Source organism: Cyprinus carpio, chromosome A20 (assembly GCF_018340385.1).
Source record: "Cyprinus carpio isolate SPL01 chromosome A20, ASM1834038v1, whole genome shotgun sequence".
Taxonomy (NCBI): domain Eukaryota; kingdom Metazoa; phylum Chordata; class Actinopteri; order Cypriniformes; family Cyprinidae; genus Cyprinus; species Cyprinus carpio.
Window position 1 is genome coordinate 7,031,254 of NC_056591.1, and position 26,196 is coordinate 7,057,449.

Genomic DNA, 26,196 nt, shown 5'->3' on the forward strand with positions numbered 1-26,196 from the left:
TCTGGAATAAAAATAAAAAATGAATTAAAAAAACCTGATTTGTCATTACTTCAGGTGAATTCAGCTATCTGCTCTTATCTGATCCTATTAGAGTTATCATGGATCTACAGGGACTCTAGATAAGTGAGGAAGCTCGACTTGTGTCCTTAATATCTAAGGTCATTGATCAAACACACCTTATCTCTGAGGATGTCACTTCCATCTGAACTTTTACAATCCATCTGCTCTGAACATTTTGGTTCCATACATCAGAATCGGTCGTGTCACATTAAGTTGTGTACCATTCTAAATGGAATGTGGGATATCTTCCAAAAATAGGGGTTAGAAAGTAACACTTCTTGAGTGGAATGCAGTGTTAGTGTTTAATGCATGTTTGCACTGCACAGAAACAAGATTGAAAAATAAAAGTATAATATAGCCTTTTAAGCAGTTTTGTTTTTACTTAAAATAAGCTATAGTGTCAGAAGTTTCAAAATGACTTGAAATGTACAATGCACATTTACCTAGGTAAAAAGTGTTGCAGCACTCTCAACCTCAATAACTTGTTATTTCAGGTTTCCGAGCAGTGAACTCGGCTTGACCGCAGTATTCATGTTTTGTGTGGGTGTAATAGTCACTTTATTTTGTGTAGGTTTTATATATAGAATTTTATATCTCGTGTTAAAGGGAACATAACACACAGTTTCTGCCAATTTCATGTTAATCTTGACTACCTGTAGAGTAGTATTGCATCCTTCATATCTCCAAAGAGTCTTTAGTTTTATCAGATTTATAAAAGACAGATACAGCTTTACGCTTCTCTCTGAAAACTGTCGAGCTCCTGGAGGCGTGCCATGGGCGGAGCTAAAGACTCACAAGCATGCAAAGCTTTTGTGTAGTGATCACCTGCAAGCTGTGACACATTCATAAATAAAACGGGAACAAAAATTGAATTGGCTTAAATTTTAATTCATTTCTAAAACTTTCATCACTGAAATGCTGAGAACAAACAAACACACTTGCACAGCTCCATTGCTGCAGCGCGTTGATGGGTGTGCACCGTGTGCTCTCGCTCTGGTTTATGTGTGTGTGCTTTTCTGGGAGTGTCCATATAAGGAATTCTTCCCTTTATGATGTCATACAGGGCCATACTCGGAGGAAAAAAAAAAACTTTCCGAAACTTATACAAACCCTTATCTGTATTTGGCACAGACATATTCCATAGGTTCAACTTGTTTTTTTTTTTTTAAACTTTGGCCATGTTTAACATGAGAATCCATCTCTTTAACAGTGTAAATAAGTCAGAATGCATGAAATAGCATTAGACCTTGAGTGTGTTGGATACTGACAAGGTATCAGGTCTGGTTTATATTGGATGATGCACATAATTTGATACTTGCTCACTAAATCCTGCTGTTTAAGGAACAAGGAAGCAGTACGGGAGTGTGTGTGCATTTATGTTAGGAGTGGATTGACTAGTTAAGCTAATTACTCTAATACAGTGTCCACACTAATTGTGAAAATGCTGTGGGACACCACACAATCACAGCCAGTCAGAAAATATCTGATGTTCAATGTACTGTAATTTGGACCAATGAAAATCCACTTTAGCTCTGTACACTAAATGTGATTTGTGACCAAGAGAAAGCTTTAATTGCATACACAGTATGTTTTGCTTGAATTCATTATGACATGGATAACAAAATGTTTTTGTTTTCATCTTTGTGTCATCTTTTGCTTATGTCTGTGTCTTTTTTATCTCATTGTTAGGTACACTAGAGATTATGTGGTTGAAGGAGAGCCGTACGCAGGGTACGATCGGCATAATGCAGAAATCGCTGCTTTCCACTTGGACAGGTAATAATGTGCACATGCACACACACACGATAATAACAAATATCTCAATAGTGCATTTCTCCAACTGTGGGCAGTGTTTTAGGGTAATAATTACCTTGTTTTACATAGTTTTCAAGCTCTTGATTAAAAAAACAAAAAAAAAAAAAAATAATTAAAAATTTATATAAACATGTAAAAAATCAGGAAAAAACAGGATCCGCACTCACTTCTGAACTTATCAATGTTTTTTATTGTACTAAAAGCACAAATGGATCATTGAATGTTTTAAGCACTAGGTCTTCCTCAGTGAATTTTTTAACAATACTTTCACAAAGAGTGCATTTTAAAAGGAAGAACTGGGACTAATTATCATCAGGTGGAACCTGTCATTATAGGTGTTTCCTGTTACAAGCATTTAACAGACTAAAAATCACCAAATTCCCTATCAATAAATCCAAACGGGGCAGTCTCCCCGGGTGCTGCAGCACAAGGCTGCCCACTGCTCCGGACTCTCTTCCACCTTCAATACCACGACTGAGGTGAGACCCTTGAGCAAGACACTGAACCCCCAACTGCTCCCCGGGTGCTGCAGCACATGGCTGCCCACTGCTCCGGGTGTGTGTTCACGGTGTGTGTGTTCACTACTGTGTGTGTGCACTTGGTTGAGTTAAATACAAGAGCACAAATTCCAAATATGGTCACCATACTTGGCCACACGTCACTTCACAAATAAACTCCACAAAATCATCCACATTACAAAAGTCTCAATACATTAATAAACACAATCCACAAACAGCAAAACATTCATATATAAATAATTTTTTTCAGAAATTTTCAGTTGGAAAAAAGATTGGAGGGCGATACAGAACAAAATAGAGAGAAGTGTTTTTACAACCTGAACGATTATACATATACAAATCATAATTAAAGAAAGCAAGAAAGATCAAAATCTTCATTAAGGCCTAAAGGGGACAGATTTTAATCTATATATCCAGTAAGCTTCAAGCTTCAAAAGTTTTTTTCAATACTATGCAAGTTATGTTTACTTTCATGATTAAGTAATTACATTTTTTTTTTTACTTGTCTATACACCCAAAATATTGGCTGAGCGCAGTGCTTTCACTATCACTATGAACGATTTTTGTAGTAGTTAATGAAGGAATAGTAAAGAAAATGTGTCCTGTAACACCAAAATAAATCAATATTTCAACATACTTTCTCCAAACTCTAATTTTAACCATTAGCATTACTATTTAGCATAACTATATTGTTTTGCTTTTCACTAAAGCTTTTTGTCAGGTGATGTTTTCCATGGGCTACTGTGAACTCATTCTCATGTCATTTCAAACCCATATGCAGTTTTTTTTGTTTTTCGTGGGACACAAAGTTGTTCACTCGGCTCTTTTGAGACATTAATTGCCATTGCTGGTAAGCTCCAAAAATGAGAAAACAAACACTATTGGTTGATTTTGATTCTCTCTTGAACTTTCTATTCATTAAAGAATCAGAAAGTTCAAAAAAAAAAAAAATCAGATTGACCATTTTCAACTTTTATTTAAAAATAAATAAATAAAATATATACAGTGGGTACGGAAAGTATTCAGACCCCCTTAAATTTTTCACTCTTTGTTATATTGCAGCCATTTGCTAAAATCATTTAAGTTAATTTTTTTCCTCATTAATGTACACACAGCACCCCATATTGACAGAAAAACACAGAATTGTTGACATTTTTGCAGATTTATTAAAAAGGAAAAACTGAAATATCACATGGTCCTGCAATATAACAAAGAGTGACAAATTTAAGGGGGTCTGAATACTTTCCGTACCCACTGTATATATAAATAAAATATATATATATAATTTTTTTTTTTCCTCCCTGAACACTCGCAGCCAACTGGTGGTCCCCGCCCCAAGTTCAAAAACCCCTGCTCTAGTTGACATTGTCCACAATTAGTTCACTAAAAATTCCTAATCGTAATCTTGATCAGTGTATGATTCATTATGTCATCAAAACACTAACACATGCAGTCCTTTACTGGTCCCGTTTGGTAAACTCGCACCTGCTGTTCTTCTTTTAAGTTATTGTTTGGCTTTTATGCATTTTTATATGGCTAGGACAGTAGAGTGATGACAGGAAAGCATTGGGTGAAGAGAGGGAAGCAGGATCGGCAAAGGACTTTGAGACGGGAATCGAACTCGGGTCGCCATGAGCGCAGTTGCACTGTATGTCGACGCACTAGCCATGTGGCTGTTGTAGGGCACTATGAAATCTGTTTTATTTTTTCCTAAATTCCGTTTTATTTTTTTCTAAATCTCATTTTAATTTTTCTGGATTCAGTTTTTTCCGTTTTTATTTTTCTCGACTCCTTTTTAATGGTTAAATTAAATTGTATTAATCAAAAACCATGTTTAATTCATTTAAAATCATGAAACTTATACATTTTCACATCAATTTATTAAAAGTTTAACAAAAATTACATTTAGGGCCCTATGAAATGTTTTATTTTTTCTTACCATATTTTTTTATTGTTACCAAATTCTGTTTTAGCATGTATAATTATTTGAATGCATAAAAATACTTAATTTATTAATTTTATTTCTTAAAGTAGCCTTATGATTTTTTTTTTTTTCCCCTCAGAAATTCTGTGTTGTGTATTTACATTTTTCAGGTTATCAATTGAAGGCATAAAACATTAATTTCATTTATCCTTTAATTATTGAAAATTAAGCTTTATTATTTGGCAAACAAAGGGGATTTACTATTAAAATTAAAACCTGAAGAAGAAATGCTGTGTGATTATTCATAAAAAAAAATAATGTTTGTTTCATTTTAGTAGTAGTAGTAGTAGGCTATGTACATTCTACTGAAAAACAGACTTCAAATCAAACCAGACATTTATTTTGACGGGTTGCCGTGAATACATTTACAGTTCTGTGTATGTGATATGGGGCTAGTTCTGGAGATGTTGTTCATGTCTTCACATCCTCATTTAGAGAGAAAGCAGGTGCTGAATACACCGCGAGCGTCACCACACTTCACTATGTGTGTAATAAATGAAACCGTGCAGCGCCATCTGTTGCTATGGTTATCACTATGTCAGTCATCGGAGGGTGACTCTCAGAACGATATTTTAGCAGATTCACTCTGCATTTTAAACTCAGTTGTTTCTTGTGAAACTGCAGTGTATACATGGCCGTTGGTCCCAATAGCAGCATGAAAAATTACACTTTTTATTTGAATTGTGAATAGATTATATACAGAAAGCAAGTAAAGAGCGCTCCCTTTATAATCAAGATGTCAGTCACTACAGGTGCAGTGCAGTTGTCTACAATGTTTAATACAGTCTTCAGACTACAGAGCATGAGCACAAATAAGCACAAAACCATTTGAAAGCAGCTGCCTATCAGTGGGTACCGAATTGAGTCGAAATAGTTTTGGCTCAGGTCTACAGTCCACACGTGCCTATTGATTCCCAACCCGCACCGCAAATGACAATTAAATATTATTCCAGCCATTGTATCAAATATTAGCGGTTTACCCAATGGGTACCCACAGTATTCACCCGCGTGCAGGGCTCTCATGTTGTGCTCAAAGAAATCTGTTGATATTAATTGCCATTCATACCTGTGTTGATAACCAACTGTGCATTGATGTGTCATGAGTTTCTCAATCTCTTCCTGCAGGATCCTGGGTTTTAGAAGAGCGCCCCTGGTGGTGGGGAGGTTTATGAATCTGCGTACAGAAATTAAGCCAATAGCTACAGATCAGCTGCTGAGCACTTTCCTGATGCACGGTCAGTTTCACCCTGTCATTCTTCTATTATGATTTCTGTCTGTTGAGATGATCCCTCCCTTTTCCTTTTCTGGGCCAAAACTGGCCACTCAGACAAGAGACCAACATACCAACATCCTGACAGTCTTAACTTATTAATATTTTTTCAACACATCCACACAGCAGAGCTGAACATAAATTGTGATCTTACGAGGGTAAATAAAGAACTGGTTGTTTCAATAAGTCCAGCATTTTCTTTACTTTTTTCTTTAAAAGATATATATATATATATATATATATATATATATATCAAAATAAAAGTTTTATTAAAAAAATATATATATATATATATGTTTAAATAATTATTAGGGCTGTCAAATGATTAATCACGATTAATCACATTCAAAATAAAAGTTTTGTTTACATAATATATGTATGTGTACAGGGTATATTTATTATGTATATATAAATACACACACATAAATTATATATTTAGAAAATATTTACATGTATATACATTTATATATTTATATTCTTATATTTTATATTATATACAAATATATTTAATATATAAACATAACATATTCTTCTTAAATATATACATGCATGTGTGTGTTTTTATATATACATAATAAATATACACAGTATACACACATATATTATGTAAACAAAACTTTTATTTTGGATGTGATTAATCGTGATTAATCATTTGACAGCCCTAATATATATATATATATATATATATATACACACACACACACACACACACACACACACACACACACACACACACACACACACACTAAGGGGCAAGCATTGCGTTCTAATCAGCCAATTATTGTCTTAAATAGCCTGTTTATTATAAAAGATAAAGTGAGAGAATAGAAGCGCTACCAGAGAAAATTCTGTACCACACAGAGCAAGCTCACTATTCGCAATGCTCAAAAAATTTAAAGAAATTTCAAAATATTGAATTGAGGGTGGAGGTTTACATGAATGCACTGACTGGGAACTGACTGTTTTCAAATCATTTCTGATGGCATTTTCTTTTCATTTTACCTGTGTTTAATGCATATTAAAGTAGTGTTTATTAAGCACAATGCTGCTTTCTTTACAGCGGTATCCAAGGAAAGGCTATATTGCTGCTGTTCCAGAAGCGCCATCTACTGGCAGAGAGTGAATTTGCATTTTTAACATAACTCAGACCATTCTTTTTGCCTTATATCTTGAAATTATGCAATTTAATTTAAATAAAAAATAAAAGCTCATGCTACATATATGTAGCATCTTTTTTGGAATGTGATTTAAAAGCAGTGGCTGCATCAAATTTCAAATTGCTACAGGTGTTTTTTTAAAGCCAGTTCAGCCTGTAATAGAGCAAATACACATTTTGTTCATGTATTCTTTCATTCTTTCTTGTCTCTTACTTAAAGGAAAAAAATCAGTATCAGAATCGGCCCGTTTGCTTGTAAAAAATTGCCTAGATCATTCTTAGTTTTTGTAGATACTTGTTTCCTAAAACAGTCATAATTTTGACTGACTATTAAGATAAGTCAGTGAGTACACTGGTCCACTTAAACTGGTAGACACAGTAGGAATACACACACACATTAACAGTTAATTTTGAATGACAACGTATATATATGGGTGAAGTCCAACTGGACCGATTCTGATAGGGCCTCTTGGACCAAGAAAGCCAGGGCTGGTTTTTGTTTTAGTTTTTTGTTTTTGTCCCAGTCCAGCTCTACATGTGAAGCAAATATCTTTTGCCCCAGACCCCCTAGTTGTGGCAGGTTTTCTCTATGCATCCAGTGTTCTCACCATTTTTACCCCTGACTTGTTTGCGTCTCTGATCATGTAAACAATAAAAAGTATCAGTATTTGTATGTATGTATGTTCTTAGACAAATATTATAGAACAGGGAAATTGCTCCAGAAGTTCTCTTGTCTTTCCTGCATTCAAGACAGGTGATGAGGGCCCTCACTGACACTGTCTTCACTACTATTGGTTGTCTCTCCCAAAAGTCACTCTACATTTCATAGACTGTAGTAAAAAAAAAAGATGGACATCACCACACTCCCTTCCACTGTAGAAAAATGAAGCCAAAATGTCCCAAGTATGGCCGCTGTCAACTTGGCCAAAGGCATCATTTGGAGCCCAAGTCTGCACAGAAGTGATCATGAGCTAAAGCCGCAGTATCAAAGTCCCGCCCAAACACCCACAGACCCAATCACAAGCTCACAATCATGACTTCAAAAAAAAAAAACTTACTAGAAAAACAAACACATGAAAATACATTGGTATGATAAGAACTACCTAAAATGATGGAAACCATCTTTGGAAAAACAATATTTAAAGTTTAATATAAATATATTCCCATTCCTTTAAATGAAGCAGGCGGGATTGATTAAAATACTGCCGTCAGCCACTGGGGGCGATTAAAATGTTTTGGCTTCACTTTTCAGGACCTGTAAGGCACACTTGCGTCATTTAGCATAAAGTTGCTTCATGTCAGTGATGTGAACGGGGCTTAAGGGAAGTAAAACCCAATGCATTAACTGTTTCCATCACTCCTGTTCCACTTTGTGAAAATTTACACGTAACGTGCTACATCTGTATTGTTGAACAGTATTGCATCAGTCAAGCAGTATTTTTGAGTTCGCATGGGCCTGTGCTCTTCTGCAGCATAAAAAGATTCATACCATCTGTCGTCTCTTCAAAATAACCCTTTAATGAAGTACAGTTCCTTCCAGACATCGTTTTAATAATAGTTAAGTGATGATAATGTCTCTCTTCTTGTAGGAAATAATACATGTTTCTATGGGAAGTGTTATTACTGTCGTGAGACTGAGCCTGCGTGTGCAGAGGGAGATGTAATGGAGGGATCAGTTACCCTGTGGCTTCCTGATGTCTGGCCCTTACAGAAACACAGACACCCATGGGGACGGACATACCGAGAAGGCAAACTCGCAAGGTATTGTATTTCTCTCTCTCTCCCTGGTTTTCTCACTTCGACAGCTATTTTTCATGTTTTGACTAGAATGAGTGTACAGGTACACATTGATATATTTTGCATCAGAGCAGTTTCAGTCTGAGATTGTGGTTGGGCTGATCTGGGTGTTAGTAACTATTGGGCAGCGGGGGCTTTCACTAAAAAATACTAAACTCTTGGCCTTTGAGTTAGCCAAGGATGGGAGGGTTCAGCATTTAGAATATATTTTCAGATCTTTCACACGCTTGGTGGCACAGAAACTGCTGATTAAAATGTAAGCACAGTACAGAGCACTGAAATTCAGCATAAAGACTGTAGGGTTTTTTGGTACAAGATTTCCCACCACCTAAGACACATTTCCTGAAATGATCATTCTTTCTAAATGTGATTTATACGGTGACTACAAATAAACAGAAACAGACTTGACTGAATAAGCAGGTAGGCTATGTTCATACTGCTTTATTTCTGTGTGACTAATTTTCAATCCTGATAAATTCATTCATTATGATCAGTGTGTCACGTATTATTGTAAAAAATCAATGCTTTTGGATTTAAATATTTAACCAAGCATGCAAACAAATGGTTGCTTTTATCATATTTATAATATGGACAAAGGCATCAAGCTATCACTGTTTCGAAATGCTGTGGTGTTCTAGACATCTCAGGTAATTTCATAATAATATAGTCTATATTCATAAGAATAAAGTCTATTTATAATGCAATGATCGGCATGGCATATTTTACCATATAGAATACTATTAATTATTCTATGATAAGCTAAATCAGATCACAAAAGGAAGTTATTTCAAACTCTTGTTTGATGTTATGAAGTGAGTTAAGAGTAAAAAAAATATGTTATTAAATGTGTATTTAGTTGGACAATAGCTTTGCTTCTCATTACACTGCGGTGTGCATGAACTCGCTCCCAGAAGAGAGAAAGAGAAAGTGCAGCTGGTGTTATCGATACTGTGAAAAATAGAGTATTGAAACCATTTTAGATGTTTTCACTTTTGACCCCGATTAAAGAGCTCTCGGAGTATATTGAGGGCATTTCTTCTGTTTACTGCCAATGCGTGCTGCAGATGTGCATAAAATGCATGAAACCTTTTTTTTTTTTTTTTTACAGGTCATTAACCTTATCGTCTCTATCTCTGTCACATTACTGGAAACCGTTGGTTTTATGCCACTTAATGAAACATTAGTCTAGTTTGGCTATTACTAATCAGCTCATATTGTGACTATTTAAAATGTAGTAAGGCATGAATTATTTTGGTCTGAAGTTCTCAAAAACTCTCACATCTCCAAAAACACATATATAAAACACAATATATATCTTTTCACAAAAAATATGACACCCTACAACAAAAAAACACTCAAAACACACTGGTATATATTTATCAACAACAAAACAAAAAAACATTATATGGGTCAAAATGATCGATTTTTCTTTTATTCCAAAAATTAATAGGATATTAAGTAAAGATCATGTTCCATGATGATATTTTGTAAATTTCCATAATATATCAAAACTTTATTTTTGATTAGTAATATGCATTGCTAAGAACTTCATTTGGACAACTCAGATTCCAGATTTTCAAATAGTTGTATCTTGGCCAAATATTGTCCTATCCTAACAAACCATACATCAATGGAAAGCTTATTTATTCAGAAAATTCGAATTTAAAAAGTCCTTAAATTTGAGTTTTCATTTAGCATTTATGGTTCCATTGTCACAAAGTCACTGGGTGTTTTAATTGGTTTTTGGTAAAATGCCTGAAATAATGTCTGTGGTTAACACAAGTTCAAGATATTTAATGTTTTATTCTGTGACATAAAATAGGAATACCCCACTTGGAAATTCTTTTTTTTTTTTTTTTTTTGGCTTTTATGTGTTTTGAAAAAGGTGATTGCTAATAAGTGGCAAAATTTATCTTAAAAACATATCTACCCACTACTTTTTTTTTTTTTATCCCCATCGTGTTTATACTCACACACTTGCAAACTATTCTAACTCAAACTTTCCAACTTGTAGATTTTGATTAAAGGTTTTATTCTGAAAAGCATTATCAAGAAATGATCTTACATGATTTCAAAACGCTAATCCCTGTGTATATAAGCTAGGATAATTTAACGCAAGTGTTTCGAGTGAAGATGGTGGTTAAAAGCAATATTTTATTAAAATGAGCAAATGAACAAAGAAAGTCGAGAGCACCAAGAGCCCCCTAAAATTTAGGAAACAAAGCGTAAGGAAAACACATGCACCTAACAATTACAAAATCCACAGATAAGAATGGTGAAACTGCAGTAAACAAATCTGAACGGAAAGAACGAACAAAATCAAACTACATCTCACAACGGCGTGACGAGGCCTAGAACAGTAGCGCCATTGGATAAAGTCAAGAGGCCTCATTTATAAAGCGTGCATGCACACACTGTGAGATCAAATTTGTGCGTATGCACGCTTTATAAATGAGGCCTCTTGACTTTATCCAACGGCGCTACTTAAAGCCACGGGAACGTTCATATTTATAAACAGTCTTCGCATGGAAAAGTGTTTAGAGCCATGTCAGGGTCTGAGCAGATGTACACAATTTACCTTGTCAAATTGGAGTGCTGCATATATTTAGAAATATAAGCAGCAGCCATGAAGATGATGATGATGATAATAATAGTAGTATTAGGGATGTGCATTTCAGATAATTTTACTGACATATTAGACGCTGGATAATTGATTAACTGTTAACAGACCAGATTAGAATGTTAATTAAAAACTAATTTAGATTTAAATGTGTGTGTATATATACAATGCCATAAATGTGAAAATATCACCATAAATATAACATGAGTTTTGACATTTCATCCTGCATCTCCTGTACCTTTTTTGACAGGAAAAACAATAAAATTGTATATAATTAAATAAATAAGCTTTCACAGAATATGTTTAATTTAAATAAAACGAAATAAAAAAAACTGTGAGACTAGTAAGCTATGCTGAGTTTTGTATTTGTTCTTGTTTTCCTATGAACACTCACTGCAAGTTTGACCAAACTGTACAAAAACAATGAACAAGGTATACAGCATCATCAAGTAATTAAAGCTTTAACAGTAGTTTAGAAGAGAGGGTTTTAGTATTATGTATTCATTATAGCCGAATGACTCCTTTCTTACACTGTTACATATTTCTGATGTAAATTATCCAAACATGTTTCCTGTATAAGCCTATGTCTATAACCTTTTCAAGGGCATGTAGTGTAATGTTATAGTTCTTAATTGTAATCACATTACAAGAAGGTAGCATAGTCCTTCTAGCAAATCTGCCTAAAGCAGACAAAACGGAAAAAAAAAAAAAATAGCATGCAGTAGATGCTTATGACCAGAGTTGGGTATAACGGGTTACTGTAATCTAATTACTTTTCCTGGTAACACAGTAAAGTAATGCGTTACATTTTAAATTTATGTTATTCGATTACAGTTACTTATGTCAATAAAATTGTTACTTTTAAGTTACAAATGCAGTGTTAAAAATTATGATAAAAAAAAAACGTTTTGCAGTTCAGTATGCCCTTTTAATAAATCACCCGACAATGTGAGCTAAAATTCCTACAACATTTAGATGCAATGAAAGGTCGTATTTCAATTCGTATGAATCATATTTCAAAATGTTGCAATCAAAATATTTTAGGCATTATAGTTTGGGAAAAGTTCAACAAGTGAATGTGTACAAGTTTGTCACAGTAACACTAATAAGTAAAAATAAATGACTCATCAGAATGAGATCATCCGCTGCATTAAGCCACGTCAGCATCACAATTGCTTATTCCTTAAGAAGCGCGTCGTCTTCCAAAAATGAAAAGTAGCCGAGATGAACTTGAATCTTTCATTGTATACATACATTTACATGTTTGCGCTTCTCAAGCCTGGTTTCGTGTGGATGATGATCTTATAGCGCGCCATGTGCGTGGGTGTGATATAGGTGAGCTCAGCCGGGAGAGACTGTACCTCACGTTGGTTTCATACGGATTATTTTATCAGAGAATATTTGTTTTCGACATGACTTACTTCATTTAATAAACGACACTTAAAGTTTTCTTTAGATATAGCCTACTGTATTTCTCATGTCATTTTCGTTCATTTTAGTGACTGGTATCAGCAAGATATTCACGGAGACTGAGAATGCAGAAAGCGCACCCAATTTGTTTTCTTTATTTTACAAAAAAAAAAAAACATAATTTTGTTGATATTGGGAGTGTAGGATATAAAAATAATGCTTATGTATTTTTTTTCTGTCAATATTAAATTAATGAAAGAACTATGAGTTTCTCTTTGTAGTGCATTTTTTTAGGTTTGAACTTGAAAAGTAAACTTGAAAGTAACTTGAAAGTAAAGTAATTAGTAATGTGATTACTTTTTAAATGCAGTAATCAGTAATGTAATCAAATTACAATTTTAAAGAAGTAATTAGTAATTTGTAGTGGATTACTTTAAGTAACTTACCCAACACTGCTAATGACCAATGACAAGTACACATACTGTAGGCCTACGCTTTAATGTCAAGTGGAAATGTTGAAAAAAAACAAAGGCGTTGGTTGGACAAATAAAATGTGGGATTCGTCATCAGCTATCTTGAACAAGAGATCTAAATCTAGTGGTGTTAGAAAAAGTCATTTACAATACAACGTTTACAAAAATATACGCAAATGATCCCAAGCAGAAATTTCTGTACTCAAATGGTAATTTTCTTTGTGATTTGGTCTCTCGAGGTACATAGGTGTTTTGCTTTCACAAATTTCCTTTATATTTTGTGTCTGTAGCCTTTTCAAGAGCGTGGAACTTTTAGCTCTTTAGCTTTGTGTAGCTTTCAGTGCAACAGTTAGATGTCTTTCAGATGTAATAGTGTAAAACAGCAAGACTGACTTTATGCATTGACGGTTCATTGTAGAGATGGATAATTGCACTAAAGGAAATATCAGTTTTAGTCAAACACTCAAGTAGAAATGTTCTTAATTGTCATTTATTTTTATTAACACTATACGTTGACGCCTCTCAGAGAGGAGATCTCACCTAAAGATATATACAGTCCAACAAACAAAATGTGAACAGCGTCGTTCGTAATCCTTATATTATGACTGAAGGTAAAATGCCAGTCACAATAGATCAAGAGGGGTTTTTCTGTATTCAGAATGTGATATTGTTTTCTTATATGATGTAAACACTAGGCCTCTTGAAATTACAATTGTGCCCACAAAGATCTTGTTTGGATATTATCTTTGGGATCTGTAGGGGAAAAGCATGGACCATAAGGTTTATTCTATATCTATTCTATATTTATTTATGTGAGTCAAAAAAAAATAATAACCTTAGAAAATGGTAATAAACAGCTGAAACAGGCTCAGCGGATACAACTATTTAATTGCATGTTGGATGCTGAAAAATCCACTTTCTGATACATCTAAAGCATTAGAAAAGCCTTTTAAAAAACAAAATAAAAAAGCATGAAACCATGATACTCATGCAAAAATATAAAATAAAATATGTTGAATGAATGTAAAATAAATTTAGGTTTGTCAAAAACAGAATAATTTGTCCTCTGGTTTAGTTTTATTTATTAAAAAAAAAAAAAAACCTTTTTTTAAAAACATTGTGTCAAACTTATTTGGTAGCATAATTCTCATTTCATCATGTATTGACCACATATTTATCAGACTGATAAAAGTAGCATAGACATAATAAAAGTAAAATCATATACATACAGACATGCCATATACATGAGACATTGAAATGTAACATTGTATACTACAGTGGTGTGAAAAATTGTTGGCTTCCTTCCTGATTTCTTATTTTTTTGCATGTTTGTCACACTTTAATGTTTCAGATCATCAAACAAATTTAAATATTAGTAAAAGATAACACAAGTGAACACAACATGCAATTTCTAAATGAAGGTTTTTATTATTAAGGGAAAACAAAATCCAAAACTACATGGCCCTGTGTGAAAAATTGTTTGCCCCCTAAACCTAATAACTGGTTGGGCCACCCTTAGCAGCAACAGCTGCAATCAAGCATTTGTGATAACTTGCAATGAGTCTGTTACAGCGCTGTGATCCCCAAGACTTTTGGGAAAATACTATGTGGACTGACGAGACGAAAGTTGAACTGTTTGGAAGGTGTGTTTCCCATTACTTCTGGCGCAAAAGTAACACCGCATTTCAGAAAAAGAACATCATACCAACAGTAAGATATGGTGGTGGTAGTGTGATGGTCTGGGGCTGTTTTGCTGCTTCAGGACCTGGAAGATTGCTGTGATAAATGGGACCATGAATTCTGCTGTTTACCAAAAAATCCTGAAGGAGAATGTCCGGCCATCTGTTTGTGACCTCAAGCTGAAGCGGACTTGGGTTCTGCAGCAGGACAATGATCCAAAACACACCAGCAAGTCCACCTCTGAATGGCTGAAGAAAAACAAAATGAAGACTTTGGAGTGGCCTAGTCAAAGTCCTGACCTGAATCCTATTGAGATGCTGTGGCATGACCTTAAAAAGGGGGTTCATGCTCGAAAACCCTCCAATGTGGCTGAATTACAATAATACTGCATAGATGAGTCATAGATGAGTGGACCAACATTCCTCCACAGCGCTGTAACAGACTCATTGCAAGTTATCACAAACGCTTGATTGCAGCTGTTGCTGCTAAGGGTGGCCCAATCAGTTATTAGGTTTAGGGGGCAAACACTTCTTCACACAGACCCATGTAGTTTTGGATTTTGTTTTCCCTTAATAATAAAAACCTTCATTTAAAAACTGCATGTTGTGTTAACTTGTGATATCTTTGACTAATATTTAAATTTGTTTGATGATCTGAAACATTAAAGTGTGACAAACATGCAACAAAATAAGAAATCAGGAAGAGGTTTTAACAGTGTAGGTATTTTCTGTCTGATGTGGTTGAGAGATGTGTATGCTTTTACATTTAGTTGAATCTTTGATTTTTAAGTGCAATTAAATATTAAGACCTCACATGTGTGTATCACGGTGACAGGGGCCGCATTTGGAAAGTCTTTTCTCATATGTGTAGTTGACTCATTTTGACATTGTGTCTCCCTGATCTACTATGCTAACATCCCTTCAGCACTTTATTAACTCTTTCCCCGCCCTTGACGAGTTATCTCGTCATTTAGAAGACACATTTCCCCGCCATTGATGAGTTTTTACGGCTTTTCGTGTGTTCGCTGTATACACTCGGGTCCGCTATTACACATCATCTGAACGAGTACATACCCTCCCAAACATAAACAGGATGGAAAAACTAGTGATCTCTTATGTAAACAGATGCATATGATAAACAATGCGATATTCAAATATCAAATATATGACAAATGACAAATATTCATACAGCAAAATATATTGTAGGCCATCAAATTTTAGTGTAAATCATCAAAATCGCTGGCGGTGGCTGGCAACTTTTTTCAAAAATGCTGGCGTGGAAAGTTAAAGGAAAAGTAGTGTCAATCCACAGATTTTCTGTTTTATCCATCTTCCTTCTACTCGAAGTTGCTTTAACTTGAGTATTTTCTGATTTAAAAAAAAGAGAAACAAGATGTTATCACCAAAAAAAAGAAAATTTTAATTTCGCTGGGGTGGCACCTAAAAACTTTCCAATTTTAGTAACTGCTGCAGCAAAATTCAGCAAGCAGTTTTTCAAAAAGTTTAATGTTTTTTCCCTAAATGCTGTTTTGAAAATTTTCCTTTTCTCATGGACTGCATGGAATCTTTATCTGTGTATTTATTGCATAAATGTCCTGCATCAGTTTACACACTGACAGAATGCTGAGCTCTGAAATGTCCCATCATCTCCCTGCAGAGCGCAGCGGTCATTGTTCTGTTTTTTGAGCGGCTGCGTAGGTTACCTGACACCCGGAACACAGTGAGAATGAGATTTCTCAGAGACTCTGAAGAGAAATTCACATTAATCCAGAGTTGCAGTCAATGAATGAACACATTCAAGAGGATGTGTCTGTTTTTACTGATTGTGTTCATCAGTGATTCTGTGTGTGTGTGTGTTCGTCAGGTGGGAGTATGATGAGAGCTACTGCGAGGCCGTGAAGAAAATGCCTCCATACGATGCAGGTCCACGGCTCCTGGATGTTATCGACACAGCTATCTTTGATTACCTTATCGGCAATGCTGATCGCCATCACTATGAGAGTTTCCAGGATGATGGAGGAGCCAGTATGCTCATCCTTCTGGACAACGCCAAAAGGTAGAAAGAAAGAAATCTGGAGATCTAGTCACCTACGAGATGATAGATCCAAGTAGTTTCAGTTGTGCACATAAGTTTTCATACCCCTTGCAGAATATGCAAAATGTTCATAATTTTATCATGAAAATTGCATGTTATTTTTTTAGTACTGTCTTGAATAAGCTATTTCACGTGACATATGTTTATATATACTCCACAAGACAACATAATAATAATAATAACTGAATTTATAAAAATGAAAAGTTCAAAAGTTTACATACCCTTGAATATTTATACTGTTTGTTTTGTTTTGTGATAGTTGTTCATGAGTCCTGCATTGGTTTTGAGCAGGTCAACTGCGCATTCTTTGGTTTTCCAGCATCTTCTGCATATCTGAACCCTTTCCAGCAGTGACTGTATGATTTTGAGATCCATCTTTTCAAACTGAGGTCAACTGAGGGACTCTTACTCAGAACTCATACTCATCGCAACAGACTGAGGAAAAGAGCTCACAGTCCTCCTCTGCCGAGTATTCTGCTCGCCAATGTCCAGTCTCTGGAGAATAAGATGGATGATCTCAGAGCCAGGAAAAGTTTCCAACTGGACATTAGGGACTGTAACAGCCTTTGTTTGTCTGAAACATGGCTCACGACCCCGTTCCTGGACGCTGCTGTAACGCCGTCTGAAAACTCTGTTTTACAGATGGACAGGACAGCCGAGGCCGGTAAATCCAAAGGGGGAGGAGTGTGTTTCATGATCTAAAAGAAATGGTGTGACCCCAGGAATATCTCCACTCTGTTGCGCTCCTGCTAGCCTCATCTGGAACATCTATCCATTATTTGCCGCCCAGTTTTCATCGATTATTGTTACTGCTGTTTACATCCCACCACAAGCTGACACAAGATTGCCTTTGTCTGAGCTTCACGATGCACTCAGCGGCAACATCAACAAACATCCTGATGCTGCTATTATCATTGTTGGGGACTTTAACGAAGCCAACCTCAGGCAAGTTATGCGTAATTTTTATCAACATGTATCCTGTCCAACCAGAGGACCGAATACAGTCGTGGCCAAAAGTTTTGAGAATTACATAAATATTAGTTTTCAAAAAGTTTGCTGCTAAACTGCTTTTAGATCTTTGTTTCAGTTGTTTCTGTGACGTACTGAAATATAATTACAAGCACTTCATACGTTTCAAAGGCTTTTATCGACAATTACATGACATTTATGCAAAGAGTCAGTATTTGCAGTGTTGGCCCTTCTTTTTCAGGACCTCTGCAATTCGACTGGGCATGCTCTCAATCAACTTCTGGGCCAAATCCTGACTGATAGCAACCCATTTTTTTATAATAACTTCTTGGAGTTTGTCAGAATTAGTGGGTTTTTGTTTATCCACCTGCCTCTTGAGGATTGACCACAAGTTCTCAATGGGATTAAGATCTGGGGAGTTTCCAGACCATGGACCCAAAATTTCAACATTCTGGTCCCTGAGCCACTTAGTTATCACTTTTGCCTTATGGCACGGTGCTCCATCATGCTGGAAAATGCATTGTTCTTCACCAAACTGTTGTTGGATTGTTGGAAGAAGTTGCTGTTGGAGGGTGTTTTGGTACCATTCTTTATTCATGGCTGTATTTTTGGGCAGAATTGTGAGTGAGCCCACTCCCTTGGATGAGAAGGAACCCCACATATGAATGGTGTCAGGATGCTTTACTGTTGGCATGACACAGGACTGATGGTAGCGCTCACCTTTTCTTCTCCGGACAAGCCTTTTTCTAGATGCCCCAAACAATCGGAAAGGGGCTTCATTGGAGAATATGACTTTGCCACAGTCTTCAGCAGTCCATTCACTATACTTTCTGCAGAAGATCAATCTGTCCCTGATGTTTTTTTTTTGGAGAGAAGTGGCTTCTTTGCTGCCCTTCTTGACACCAGGCCATCTTCCAAAAGTCTTCGCCTCACTGTGTGTGCAGATGCGCTCACACCTGCCTGCTGCCATTCCTGAGCAAGCTCTGCACTGGTGGCACGCCGATCCCGCAGCTGAATCCTCTTTAGGAGACGATCCTGGCGCTTGCTGGACTTTCTTGGATGCCCTGAAGCCTTCTTTACAAGAATTGAACCTCTTTCCTTGAAGTTCTTGATGAACCTATAAATTGTTGATTTAGGTACAATCTTAGTAGCCACAATATCCTTGCCTGTGAAGCCATTTTTATGCAACACAATGATGGCTGCACGCGTTTCTTTGCAGGTCACCATGGTTAACAATGGAAGAACAATGATTTCTAGCATCACCCTCCTTTTAACATGTCAAGTCTGCCATTCTAACCCAATCAGCCTGACATAATGATCTCCAGCCTTGTGCTCGTCAACATTCTCACCTGAGTTAACAAGATGATCACTGAAATGATCTCAGCAGGTCCTTTAATGACAGCAATGTAATGCAGTGGAAAGGTTTTTTTTTGGGATTAAGTTAATTTTCATGGCAAAGAAGGACTATGCAATTCATCTGATCACTCTTCATAACATTCTGGAGTATATGCAAATTGCTATTATAAAAACTTAAGCAGCAACTTTTCCAATTTCCAATATTTATGTAATTCTCAAAACTTTTGGCCACGACTGTACACTGGATCATTGCTACACTCAGTTTAAGAATGCCTACCAAGCTCGTTCACTATCGGCTTTTGGCAAATTGGACCATGCCGCCATTTTCCTCACACCGGAATATAAACAAAGGCTCGTTCAAGATCCCCCAGTGCAGAGGGTGGTGACGCGATGGTCCGCCCACTCAGAAGCCATGCTACAGGCGGCTCTTGATGACATAGACTGGGACATGTTTCGGGCAAGTTCAACTAATGTCAGCGAGTTCACAGATGTAGCATTAAGCTTTGTTAACACGCTAGCCGAGCAAGCAACTGAAACAATAACTATAAGGACCTTCTCAAATCAGAAACCGTGGGTGGACAGAACAATCCGTGCAGCAGTAAACAAACGCACTGCTGCTTACAGCGCCAATCTTTTGTCAGGAAACATGAGCGAGTACAAAGCATCATGCTATGCTCTCCGACGTGCAGTAAGAGCCGCCAAACACCAATACAGGGAACTATCTCATTTCCAGCTCAATGACTCCCGACGCATGTGGCAGGGACTAAGGACCATCTGTGCCTTTGGAAATAAATCCTCTGCAGAGCTGAGAGCAGATCTTTCTATGGACGCTTTGAAAGCAATCTAAGCAGCGCGAGTCTGCCGATCAGCGCGTCTGAAAGCAGTAGTTAGAGCATCAATAATCATGTGATCGCCGTGTCAGAGGACGAGGTTCGGAGGGCTCTAAAGCGAGTGAACATCAGGAAAGCAGCCGGACCTGATGGGATTTCTGGCCATGTTCTGAGGTCCTGCGCTGATCAGCTCGCTGGTTTGTTTACATCCATTTTTAATGAGTCTCTTGCTACCTCGGTGGTTCCCACCTCCTTCAAAAAATCTGTCATCCATGTGCCTAAGAACAATAAACCCTCTTGTCTGAATGACTATCGTCCAGTATACCTCACACAAAAATCAAAAAAATGTCATTAATGACTCACCAAAAACTACATCTGCTCCTCCATCCCGGATACTTTGGACCCTCTTCAGTTTGCCATTCGCCCCAACAGATCCACTGAAGATGCCATCTCTCACATCCTGCACTCTTCTCTCACGCACATTGACAGCAATAACAGGAACTATGTAAGGCTGCTATTTATCGACTATAGCTCAGATTTCAATACTATAGTCCCCATAAAGCTAGCTTCTAAACTCATGGACCTCGGCCTGAATTCTTCACTCTGCAACTGGATTTCTTGATTTCCTCACCGGCAGACCTCAAGTGGTGAAAGTAGGCCAGTACATCTCCAACTCCACCACCCTGAACGTAGGAGCCCCACAAGGCTGTGTCCTGAGTCCCCTGCTCTACTCTCTCTACACACATGACTGCGTGTCTTCCCACAGCTCCACAGCTATAATCAAATTTACTGATGATACTGTGGTTCTGGGCCTCATTCACAACAATAATAAGACCGCATACTTGGATGAGGTAGAGAAACTTACATCATGGTGCCAGGACAATTGTCTCTCTCTGAATGTGAGCAAAACTAAAGAGCTGATTGTGGACTTCAGGAAGAGACAGCAGTAGCCCTATACTCCTCTTATGATCACCGTGACCCCTGTGGAGAGTGTGAGCAGCTTCAAGTACCTTGGTGTAAACATCTCCGAGGACCTGACTTGGACTACACACATTCAAACACAGGTTAATAAAGCCAGGCAAAGACTGTACCATCTACGACAGCTCAGGAAATTCAGGGTCTCACCAGCAATCCTGAAAACTTTCTATTCAGGGGCCATAGAAAGTGTATTGACTCAGTGTATATCAGTGTGGTATGGGAACAGCTCCAGTCAAGACTGCAAAGCCCTGCAGAGAGTTGTGCGCTTAGCTGAGCGCATCTCAGGGTCTGCTCTCCCCTCTCTGCTTGACATCTACCTCAAACACTTCAAAAGCAGAGCTGTTAAAATCATCAAGGACCCCATCCACCCCAGTAACCATCTTTTCACTTTGCTGCCATCTGGTAAGCGCTTCCGTAGCCTGATGGCAAAAACCGAGAGACTTAGGAGGAGTTTCTTCCCCGAGGCCATCAGGCTCCTAAACTCAAAACCAGCCTCTTAACATCTTCTTGTCTCCACTTAATATTCACTTCATCAGTAAGATATTCATCATTCTCTACCTCACATTGACATACTGACAGTGTCAACCTGTTTGCACATTTGCCTCTTGTACATCCCTGTGAATCCTAATATTTAAGACTACAGAATAATACACACAATCACATTGCCTCTTGTACATTCCTGTGTATCTTAATATTTAAGACTACAGTGTACTTTCATGCACATTATTTTCCATTCTATATTTAATTCTACAGTATACATCTTTTATATTTTATTCTTATATTTTTATTGTTTACTTGTATTTCATTCTTTCATAGCTATATTTATGTATATTTTCATCTGTGTTGTATTCTTTAATAATTGCACTGTCCATGGAGCGGACCTGACTCACATTTCACTGCTGGTTATATATGCTCTATATAATTGTGTATGTGACAAATAAAAATCTTGAATCTTGAATCATACATAAGTTACAAAAGGTGAAAACATTGACTGATGCTCTAGAGGGCAACACGATGCATTAAGAGCCAAGGAGTTTAAACTTTTGATTAAAGGTCATAAGTTTTTCATTTAGTACTGCCCTTCAGAAGCTACATAAATACATACATGTTTCCCAGAAGACAAAATAAGGACAATTCACCCTGATCATCCAATTTAAAAAGTTTACACCCCCTGGCTCTTAATGCATCGTGTTGCCTTCTAGAGCATCAGTCAATGTTTTCACCTTTTTTTTTTAATTATCTATGAGTCCCTCAATTGACCTCAGTTTGAAAAGATGGATCTCAAAATCATACAGTCACTGTTGAGATATGCAGAAGATGCTGAAAAACCAAAGAATGCGCAGGAGCTGGAGGATCTTTCAGAAGAACCTGCTCGGGACCAACGCAGGACTCATGAACAGCTGTCACAAAACATAAAAACAGTCCTGGATCATCCAGGAAATGACACACAGTATTAAGATTTAAGGGTTTGTGAACTTTTGAACGAAGTCATTTGTGTTATTTTGTCTTGTGGAGTATATATAAACATCTTTTATGTGAAACTGCTTATTGAAGAAAGTACTAAATAAAAAAAATAAATAAAAAAATAACATGCAATTTTCATGATCCCTCTTATTTTGTGAAAATTATGAACATTTTGCATATTCTGCAAGGGGTATGTAAACTTATGTGCACAACTGTATATAAAAATATAAATAAAAAATTATTAAATATCATTAAGTACTGGGGCTTCACCATTTGAAATGATTTGAATTTTTGTGTTTCTCCTGCAGTTTTGGGAACCCAGCTCTGGACGAGAGGAGTATTCTTGCTCCTCTTTATCAGTGTTGCATGTGAGTAACACAATGTTCATTGACTTCCTCTCACGACCCGCTTTGGGTTCCTAAAAATGGCAAGCCTCTAGCAGTCCCTGAATTCTTCCATATTTCGTCTGCTGGCTGTGGTGATGAATGCTTCCCCCGCTCTGTTCTTTAAAAATAAACACAGGTCTGTCCTCTGATATGCTGTTAACCTTCAATTAGACAAGCTTTTGAGTGGTTTTGCCTCGATGAGTGTGAGTCCAGGTTTCTACTGAAACATTTAAATTTAATGAATTTATTTAATTTTAAATCAAGTTTTAGGTTAAAAATTGACACAGTGCTGTGCTGCAGACTTCTGTAAATAGAAAGGAAAGTATTGCAGGGTTTTTTTTCCCTCAAATATAAATGTGTTTGTTTCCATTTCCTTTGATTTCCGAGTTCATCTTGAACAGCATTCAGCATCAAGCAACCAGTGCTGTATTTATATTGTAATAAATATGGAAATTTTACTACATAAAACCAGTCACAAATTGATTTTAGGCAGTTTTACAGTACATTGCTTCAAAAAGAATATACTGTATACAGCGCTGTTTAAATCTTTAATCACCTTTTTAAGTGTTCCTAATGTGTGACATACAGACATTTTAGGAAATGAGTCATCCTGTGGGGCTTTTCAATACTTGTTTAGCCTCTAGAGTGCTTTAGGTCTCCACATAGCTCATTATCTCCTTAATGAGATATTGATTGACTAACAGATGAAAAGCCATATGCAGCTTTAACTGAACATGTGCATTCAAGACTTCCTGCCTGAATATCCGAATAAAAGGCCACTCTCACTGACAGTGATTTCAAGCAACAAATCAATCGGAAGTCATTCATTTTCAGTCAGAGGTGGCGATTTGAGGTGTCTGAGCAACAGTGTCTGTTAAAGGATGTGACAAAGTTGAGCCGAGTTCAGCATTGTGCAAATGTGCATTTAACATCTGTGGTTTAGTTGCTTCCTGTCGTTTCATTGTTGCTCTTGAATGAGCCAGACAAATGATTTGGTTTGTTAATTCCGTCCCTTTTTCATTATATCCAAAAGGTCCGGGTTTCCACCTGGAACAGGCTAAACCTGCTGAAAGGTGGAGTGTTGAGTTCAGCGATGCGACAGGCCACGGCCCACGATCCCGCGTATCCGGTGCTGACGGGGCCACATCTCGCCGCGCTCGACCGCCGTCTCAACGGAGTGCTGGCCACGGTGCGGCAGTGCATGGAGACGCAGGGCGCTGACAACACGCTGATCGAGGACCGCATGAACCTGCCTCATCCTTAAACACACTGGAGAAACAAGGGAAGTGAAGATGTGTTTGACTCTTAATGCACAGGTTCCTTTCGCCTTCCTGCTATGGAGCCAGAGAACCGGAGGCCACAGGAAGCCTTAAGAGCCGACCTGGTGGAGTTTGTTTTTCACTGGATTCATTCAAGTCCGACCACAGAGGCCAAGAAGACTCTCCATACTGTTTTTTTTGTTTGTTTCTTGCTCTCTGGATGGAGTGAGGAGGCTTTGACAACATGTAGGTGGTGTAAACTTCACCTGTTTCCAGTGATTGGTTTTCCTTCTGGTTCACGCTGTCTTTTTTTCTTTTTTCCACCTAAGCCTGTTTGCAGGAAGATGGATGAACAGTCTTTCAGAGTTACAAATGTGGAACTTGGAATGAGATCTTTGGAGTTATTAGACTCAGGAAGTTGGAAAGAGACCAGGATGGATCCAGAAGACTATTAACAGACTTTTGGAGAGGATCTCCCACATTGTACATACAGAACAAGCTTTCGAATAATACAGAGTAATAATAATATTGATCTAAAGATAAAATGAATTATGATAGACTCACTTTGTTCTGTATCCAGGATGAATACAGTGTGTTGTACAAGAGCTGGACAGCTGTTGCTGCTGATGTTCAGAGAAGATGATTCAGACGACAGCATTGTAAGATTGCTGTGAGACATTTTCAACATTAAAAATTAATATTTAAACTTACAGAAGTTTGCTTTTGTTTTGACTACACACAATGTAGAATACACACAGAATCTGTCCAAATATGGGGCTTGGCCAGTATTCATGTAGACATTGTTGATTTTGTCTTAGTTGGGAAATATATTGAATGTGCAATAGCATATTGGATCTGGGAAGTGACAGCAGCCTAATGAACCTGCAGCTGTCTGTGTTAGTAATGTTTATCAAACAGAAACAGAAAAAGAGAAGAAGCACTCACTGCTCTTGACTCAATGACTTTTGTAGCTTAAAAGCAGGGTTGTCCAAACCTGTTCCTGGAGGGCCACTGTCCTGCGGAGTTTAGCTCCAACCCTAATTAAACACACCTGAACCAAAGTAATCAAGGTCTTCAGACTCACTATAAGGCTACGTCCACACGAAGCCAGAGCTTTCCCTTTCCAATCTTTTTATTCCCCTCGTCTCAAGAAATATCTGCGTCCTCATGAAACCACGAAACTGACACAAAACGATGTGGTATACATGCCAGACCAGTATGTGGCGCTGTAATTCCACCACAGAGATACACTAAAAACGGAGAATAAGACTTGGACTATGCACATAAACCCTGTGCACGGTTTACAAACAAACATGGAACAATACATTTATTAATCTGTGTTAATGTTAGTTAATAAAATGACAATTGTCAGTGTTTGTTCGTGGTTTTGTTGCTGTTACGTGACGTAGCAGTGTCTGACTAGGGGCGAGACATGGGCTGATGACGTCATTGTTTCAGAAAATAAACGGATTCGCTGTCCACACAAAAACGTATGGGTGCCGTTTTCAGATTTATCCACTCTGGGAACGGGTTTCAAAAAAATATTGGTTTCGCTTCAAAAATGCTCCGTGTGGACGAAATGCCTATACGATACAAAATGTGCCGCTAAACGTCATCTCCATGTGGACGGGGCCTAAACGAAGTTAAACTGCAGGGACAGTGGCCTTCCAGGACTATACATAAAGCTGTCTATGTTTTTTTTTTTTGTTGTATAGCATGTACAGCTAAACGAATCTCTTGCAGTGAATGGGGTGCCGTCGGAATAAGAGTCCTAAACTTCTATAGGCACAAGTAATCCACACGACTCAATCCATCATTAATGCCTTGTGAGTTAAACTGTGTGTTTGTAAGAAGCTCCATCAATAAACATTTTTTTAATTATATATATAATATATATATATAGACGTGACCAAAAAATATGACCAAAACAACACACCCAACACAGCACTAAAATAACGGGTCGTGTTTCTCTCTAAACTGCACACTTTCAGTTTTTGACAAGACGTGACCAAAAAATATGACCAAATTAATTTGGCCGCTTTAGGGATGTCAAAAGTTCAAGTTTATCTGTACAGTG

General features: G+C 37.1%; 1 protein-coding gene across 5 annotated transcripts in view; it reads left to right on the plus strand.

Annotated features, from left to right (window-relative positions):
• The window catches only part of LOC109071914 (glycosaminoglycan xylosylkinase), a 33,113-nt gene extending 8,284 nt beyond the window's left edge, over positions 1 to 24,829 (plus strand). For 4 of the 5 annotated variants that reach the window (XM_042777510.1, XM_042777508.1, XM_042777509.1 and 1 more), the window contains exons 4-9: positions 1,750 to 1,836; positions 5,503 to 5,612; positions 8,393 to 8,564; positions 16,647 to 16,838; positions 22,783 to 22,842; positions 23,893 to 24,829. In XM_042777510.1, the coding sequence (XP_042633444.1) occupies positions 1,750 to 1,836; positions 5,503 to 5,612; positions 8,393 to 8,564; positions 16,647 to 16,838; positions 22,783 to 22,842; positions 23,893 to 24,124 (853 nt within the window). In that variant the 3' untranslated portion in view covers positions 24,125 to 24,829. The remainder of the gene's footprint in view (positions 1 to 1,749; positions 1,837 to 5,502; positions 5,613 to 8,392; positions 8,565 to 16,646; positions 16,839 to 22,782; positions 22,843 to 23,892) is intronic. The other variant, XR_006162726.1, reaches the window with a different exon arrangement.
• Positions 24,830 to 26,196: the final 1,367 nt, after the last annotated feature.